The sequence below is a fragment of the Silurus meridionalis genome, chromosome 19 (genome assembly GCF_014805685.1).
Source record: "Silurus meridionalis isolate SWU-2019-XX chromosome 19, ASM1480568v1, whole genome shotgun sequence".
Taxonomy (NCBI): domain Eukaryota; kingdom Metazoa; phylum Chordata; class Actinopteri; order Siluriformes; family Siluridae; genus Silurus; species Silurus meridionalis.
In genome coordinates, this window is record NC_060902.1 from 10939286 (window position 1) to 10947078 (window position 7793).

A 7793-nucleotide genomic window follows, 5' to 3' on the forward strand; every position below is an offset into this window, starting at 1 on the left:
TGCAAATTTGAGGGATTAAAATATCATTAATACTTGCACATTTCTTAAATAGCTGCCACTTAAACACATATTGTTTATGTTATAAAGAGGTTAATCACTTTTATCGATGCAAACATAATGTGAACAGTAGGATTTTTTAAAGTAAGAACCCCACAAGGAAAAAAACTGAACCCTTGAGGAACCCTACTTAAAACTGACAATAAAACCTATAATGTTTATAATGATTGATAAAGTTTATTTATAAATAATAAACCATTTCACTAACAATATATAACTGTATACCACAGCAATTTGCCAATTATTTAATATTTTTATTATTTATTTTTTATAAAAAAAATGTGTAACTATTTTTATATTAATTACAGAGACATGATATACTATATACTATATATTATATATTAAACGATAAACATAAAAAGTCACTGTTTCAAGATATTAAATAATAAGAAAGTCTTGAGAAATTGTAAACAAAAATCTTACCTGATTTGATCTTTACAGTGCATGTTACTGTCAGTGCAACAGTGAGACTATGTGTTGAAAACAAGAAGTGTTCTTGAGGAGTGAATCGTTTCAATAAGGGAACAGATTTTGGACCATTTAAGAAAAGCTAATTCCGGAACTTAACAAGCAACAGCAAACTTCTGATTGGTTACAACTCTGTGTTGTCATCATCCAGGCAGAACAACTTCTTTGTGTACAGTATGTGAAGCATGTAAATAGAGTCAAGTGCACAGATAAAATATAATGTCTTAAACCAAATGCAGTATCAGGACACTACTTTCGCATACATTTTTAATGACAAATTAACCATATGGCATGTTCTACTGAATTACTTTTCCACACATCTATACATCCATACACCAGACAGAAATATTACTATATTAATAAAATTAAACAACTAAAACTGTTTAATGTGGCTACAAAAATATGACTACAGTTAATAGCCATGAATAAAACCAATGAAATCTCCTGAAGCATATAATAAAATTTCCTCCAAACATTTTATGAAATGTACATAATTAATGTTGTAGAAAAAAAATTCTTAAACTTTATTTTAAAGGAATATCTTTAAACACAATAGAGAATGAGTTAAAGAATGTTAGTATATTGCCCAGTCTTTCTGGCTTCAGTAATGCTAGCATGTGAGGTCTGTTAACAGAGAATGGGCTGCATTTTAAATCTAAAACATGGGACCTGAGAAATTCAATTTGAATAATTTGAATACCTTATAAGGATTGCCTGATTACAAGCCATTTTCCTTTTAAACCTATGTAGTTGATAGATAGTTGTGATTGTCACAATGTTCTGTCAAAGAAAGAAAATGTACAAATTCATCGAGCAAAATCTTAAGAACAATCAAACCTATTTAAAAATATTTGATTGACTTTTAATTCCTACCACTAGAATCTTTGTAGCCATTAGATATAAATTATTTTTCAGAGGTATCCAGATATTTGTATTTAAATGTAAAAGCGTTTAGCAAATTTATTCTTACTTTTCATGTTTTTTTTCACATGTAATCCTGATGAGGAAAAATAAATTGCCTTCAGCATTTCTCACTTTAGATGTTTTTGCTAAGATGAAAAGCCTCTTGAATTGGCTGAATGTAAGTAAAAAGTACCATCCTATATACCCGAATAAAGGAATAAAGAATCTTGGGGACAATTATTGGGACAAGAATTGGGACAAGTATTAAGGCAGAATACCAAAGTGTTTATTGCCTTACCGGTTTTTAGCAGAAAGAAAGGACAGTAAGATTGTACCATCCAAATGAAGATTAGGTTAATTGTGCTGTATTGACATTAAACTGCTGTACAGTTAATGCCCAACAAGCAATTGTATACTTAGCTATTTTTTTTTATAGTCTCAATAGACTACAAACTAAATTTTCTGATGTATTTCAAAAAATATTTGTCTAAGAAAAATTTAATGTAAAAAAAATTAATATCAACTAAAAAAAAATAGTACAGTACTGTTAAAAAATATTTTAAAATAAAAAATATTAACAGTGAAAGGGTCTATGACTCCTTAAGCACTGCCCATTAAAATGTTCCCCAGTGAAGTTTTCTGATTGAGAGCTGATTCTTCTATACTATTAAAGTAATTATAAAAACTGTACCTTTAAACTAGTGTCATAAGTGTCATATTAACATACTTTTACATAAGTGGACATTAAGTAGCTACATATGAAAAAAGAGAAGTAGGAAAAGGTTAGAAAGCTTTTAGAAAAACTGGATATGTCTAGTGTTGGGTTAACAGGGCAGCAGGTCACGTGCTCTTCCACATGCAGTCATGCGGAATTGTAGTGTAATTGGACTTAAGGGCACGTGCTAAAGAACTTGTGATTTGGAAAACTATGAGAGCCCTATGTCTGCCACTTAATTCTGCTGATTTCAGTCTACATGCTTCTGCTCACTTTCTCTTAGTCTATTAATTTGACATAATATGGCTCTCGAGACACATCCAATATGATATCGATTTTGCATGTGGACAAAAATTAAAAAGTCTTAAAACATTTATTACTTTCTAGTAAGCCACACACATTCCCCATGGTTGTAAATGGTAAAAAGTAAACCATGGCCAATTGTAAACCATTCAAAATACTTAAGGTGCAAACAGTGTTTTAAATATTAATCGTATTAGCTAAAATCTAGCTACATCAGTTAAATTTATGTAATGTTTTTGCTCTACTTTTTTATATTCCCGTTGTACAGCTCATCATTTGAAAAAGGTACAACTCAGTGCAGCTCTCCCTTTTTTCTTAATCCTCACATACATATGAATCAAGGCCATGTGCACCTGGATGCTCTGCTGGGTGCCAAGAATGAAAGATAGATTAATGGTTGCACAGACACATGTAATATTGATGAACAATCTTGAACTTTGATGAGATAGGATAGGGTAATGTTATAAGCGTTTGACATAAGAAGGTGAAATGAACATTCAATTCAAGGGCAACAGCTGTGGTGGACATTCCTGCAGTCGCACGCTCCCTCAAAACTTGGAACATCTGTAGCATTGTGCTGTGTAATAAAACATTTTAGAGTGGCCTTTTATTGTAGTCAACCTAAAGCACAACTGTGCTTTATATATATATATATATATATATATATATATATATATATATATATATATATATATATATATATATGAAATAGGAAACAAGAAAATAGAACTGGGGGGAAACAGCTCCACCCGAATAAAGGCTCAATCCAATAATGATAAAGAACACACAGCTCCGTTCAAAGGCAGGGAGAGCACATTACACTATCCCTACATATATACATTACCCACTAGTGCAAGTAATGCAAATAATAGTGAATAATTCGAAATAATTGTAATTAATAGTTGTGCAGCAAAGTTGCTGGGTGTTTCCTGGTTTAAACTTTGAATGGCCTGCGGGAAGAAGCTCCTATTCATTCTCTCTGCGTCTCAGATGGTACAGACGGTGCCCGGCCTTCTTCACTAGGGTGTTGATGTGACAGGACCAAGACAGGTCCTGTGTGATGTTAACGCCTAGGTACCAGAAACTGTCCACTCTCTCCACTGGGGTCCCAGTGATGTTTAGCGGTTGGTATGACCTCTCCTGTTTCTTGCTGAAGTGCACTATCAACTCCTTAGTCTTGCTTCAGGTGAAGATTGTTCTCCTGGCACAATCTCTCCAGGTTTTTAATCTCCTGTATTTAGGCCCTCTCGTGATTGTTGGAGATCAGGCCCACCATAACAGTATCGTCAGCAAACTTGATGAGTGTGGTGGAGTCGGAAGAGACCACACAGTCTTGTGTGTACAGTGAGTACAGCAGGGGGCTCAAAACACAACCCTGAAGAGCTCCAGTGCTGACGGTGAGGGTGAATGAGGTGTGTTTGTCACCCGTACGGCTTGTGGTAGGTTTCAGGACCTCCAACTTGGAGGTGAATGTGGAGGGAATAATGGTGTTAAACGCTGAACTGTAATTCACAAACAGCATTTTTACATAAATCCCTTTTCTGCAGTCCAGGTGGCTCATCGTTGTGTGGAGAAGATTAGCAATGAAGTCCTCAGTAGAGCAATTCAAGCGGTACATGAACTGTAGTGGATCCAGTGTGTCCAGAAATGAAGCTGTGATGAAGTATCTGACTAGTCTTTCGAAGCACTTCATTACTACTGAGGTCAGGTCTACAGGGTGGTAGTCGTTGAGGCAAGCAGGCTGGGGTTTCTTCAGGACAGGAACAATGGGGGACTATTCCAGGGAGAGGTTGACTATCTCAGTGAACACCGGTGCTGGTTGGTCAGCGCAGGATTTTAGAACCCAACCTGTGATGCCATCTGGTCCTGCTGCCTTCCTGGTGTTCACTCTCCTGAATGCCCTCCTTACATCATGCTCCAAGATGGTGAACGTGTTTACCTCTCTGGCTCTCTCAGTGTGCATGCGTCAATTAAGTTTGATGGTAATTTCACTTTACTAAACTTTTATTGATTAGATTTATATTTATTTTGGGATATAGAATATTTGGTGAATTCTTCTTTCTTGCAAATGTGTATTTAAAATGGTAGAAAAAATGATAGAAAAACAAGATTATCTAATACAAAAAGACACAATGTTTATTACAGCTCAAGAATACTATTTAACATGTATTATTAAACATGACTAAGATAAGGTGAAAACCTGACCATCAAACAGAAATATTTTCAACTTAAATTGTTTAATACATTTTATTCATTTGCATTTACAAAAGAGAACCAAAAAAAGAAGAGCTAAGAACACAACTGTATTGTGCTGTACATTACATGCTAAAATCATCACAAGTCAGGTAACCTTTAATAAATGTGAGGTAAACCTACTGCTCAAGACTTTACTTATTTTACCAGAAGGGAGTAATACAGTATAATACAATTCTCAAACTTAATCCAGTTACTTGTGTGGATGCTGCCTATGCTGAAATCCTCAAGCACTTAATTCAGATCAATATTTGGTCTCCAGCTGACGTCCGACCATATTCAGCATGAACTACCATTATGAATCAGCATCTTACCGCACCATTTCATCATGAAACAGATTACATGTATTAGACAGCATGTTCTAGCTTTCTTTCTTTTATTGTAACTTTTTTCACACATGGATGCCTGGAGTTGTATTGTGTGGGCCACGCAAAGCATTCTTTGGAATCTATGACTCCCCTCTTTCTCTAGTAGGTCATCAAGTCTTAAGCATTGAGAAAAGAATTCACCAAATCATTATGCCTTTCCAGAATGAAATGTTTGTTTGTGTATTTTCAGTAAAAAAACAAATTTTTAATTATTCTCTGTTTTGGAGAAAATTAATTAAAACTAAATTCTCAGTCTCCTCAGGTTTTTGAGAAAGAAATAAACTCATTATATAATACAAAAAAACTTTTCACTTTCAAGTATTTCGATATGTGTATATAAAATATCCCCTTGTTAAATATTATTAACAAGAAGGTCGTCCTTGTTATTGTTAATTACAAGTACAAAGATAATGTCCTTCACGGTGAAATTTCTTTGGGTAAAGGCAGTTATGAAAATCAGACAATAAAGCGCCTGAAGTACAACAGTATACGGCAGGAGAAAGTTGGAATGTATGTATAAAAGTGTACAAACTAATCTTTATGTCATGATATACTGCAGCATCTCCAACATCACTGCATATGAATGTCCTTCCTCAAAGTAGCTTAAAATTAATTCCATTTTCTTCTTGGGGACTGCTGATCTAGGGCATTTAGCTGGGCTACTGGAATGTTGGAGTTCTCTTCCTCAATCAATAAGAGAAAGTGACTGCCTGACCACTTTTAAATCATGCCTTAAAACTCATCTGTTCAGATTAGCTTTTTACTGATGAATTTTAACAGTTAAACAGCTGTTTGCCTTGTTTTTATTAAATGTATTATTATTATTATTAATATTATTATTATTATTATTATTATTATTTATTATTATTGTTATTATTATTATAAATGGGTTTTGGGGATATTCCTCAGATTTAGATGGTTCTTGGGGATATGCCTTGGACCCCCTCATGGGCTCCTGGCTTGAGCTTGGAAAGAGGCACTTCCTCATGGGCTCTTCATATATGTGCAGCTGGAAGGGTCATACTGTCAACCAATCCCAGCCACTGTGCCAGTCACCTCATTACTTTAATTGATCAGGAACTCCACCCACTGACAAGCCAGGCTTAGAGAGCATGAATATGAGCCATTGATTCTCCTTACATTTTGGGTTCAGCAGATTCTCAGAGACTCCTAGCCACTCTAGGACATTTGCAGAATTGTCCCTAAGCCATTACTGTGTTGTATGTTGAAAGGTAAATCTTTAGCCCAGTCTAAGGCTCCTTGCTTTTTCCTCAACTCTGACCAGTTGAAAACTTCCTGCTGCAGAGAAACATCCTGGTTGTACCACACATCCAAGAATAAAAAATAGAAAACAACCATACATAGCAAGACACTCACCAAGAGACAACAAACCCATGCAGATTCTGATACAAATACAAATACACTTGAACAACAAGAACCAAAGAAAAAAGGGCTGACTTAAATACACAAAACAAATGAGGAGCAGGTGGGAAACATTAAACAGTTAGGGGCTAGGGAGTAGCGAATAAGGGCCCAGAGGCGGCATCTGGTGGCCAAAGCAAAAAACAGCCAAAAATGTCCAGACCCTGACACTTATGTACCTGTGATATTTATTTTTTCTTTTTCTTTTTCTGTTTTTTTAATGTTAAAGATATTTCTAGAATTATGTTTTCAATTTGTCATTGTGGGATACTGACAGCAAGCTCCCGGCTTGAATCTGGGTTGACCATGTGAGAGGCAGACACGTTAGTGGCCTGCCACAAGGGGGTGTGTGAACCTAATTAACTAGGATTAACTAGGAGCTGAAGAGAAGTCCAAAACGTTTTATTGAAGAAAATTACCAAAATACAAAAATTAAATTTAAAACTGAATGCCTGATTAATTTTAACACTTAAACAGCTGTTTACCATGTTTTTATGCTTATTACTCAATTGTATGTGTCCTTGAGTGTTTTGAAAGGTGTCTTTAAATAAAATGTATTATTATTATTATTATTATTATTATTATTATTAATATTATTATTAATATTATTAGAAAGGAGATTTAAGGTAGACAGGATAAGACAGGTAGATAGGAGAAGTTGTTTGGGAAAGAGTGTGGTTGTTGTGTGAAAGTGAATGTGTACTGTGTAGCATGGGCTGAGACTGCTGTCCAAAAGGGAAATCGATGGTGGGGAGAATAGGTGCGTGAGATGGCACAGGTGCCAGGGCTGACCAGTGGGCTGCTGGAAGGGCTCTGGGGCTGAGGATGCTGCCTCACCACAGGTCTTGAAACAATGACCTGAAAGCTGTTGGTTTGGGGTAGGGTGCAAACCAGGAAGAGAAAGGCACAAAATGGAAACCATTTATACATTTTAAGAGAATTGATACCTCTCCTCTATTTCTTCAACCATGGACCTCCTCTGTCCCTGTCTACTATACCCAAGAAGCCACTTGGATGTCAAATAACTAAGATTAGCAGAGAGGAAGTGGAAGAAACAACTGGATTTAAAAACTGGAAGAAATAACTTCTTGGACATGACTTCTGTCAAGACTGCCTTCTACAAGGAAAAGCTAAAGGCTTCTGCAAAAGATCCTCATAAGCTCCAAAACATCTCTTCACTACTCACCCCCCACTACTCAACCTGATTGTGGAACCCAACACCATCTTGTGGCAAAAGATAAAACACATAGGGCATTATCTGGAAAATCCCCTAGATCCTGACAGGTACTGAGTGTAGATAATTA

General features: G+C 35.6%; 1 protein-coding gene across 4 annotated transcripts in view; it reads right to left on the reverse strand.

Annotated features, from left to right (window-relative positions):
* pnp4a (purine nucleoside phosphorylase 4a) overlaps positions 1–6484 on the reverse strand; it is a 9516-nt gene extending 3032 nt beyond the window's left edge. The window contains exon 1 of one of the 4 annotated variants that reach the window (XM_046875349.1): positions 6445–6484. Coding sequence is in view for 1 of the 4 variants with exons in the window: in XM_046875347.1 (XP_046731303.1) it covers positions 481–503 (23 nt within the window). In the remaining 3 variants the exon portion in view is untranslated. Of the gene's footprint in view, positions 1–480; positions 579–6207; positions 6221–6444 lie in introns of those variants that run through there. The other 3 variants (XM_046875350.1, XM_046875347.1, XM_046875348.1) reach the window with 3 other exon arrangements.
* Positions 6485–7793: the final 1309 nt, after the last annotated feature.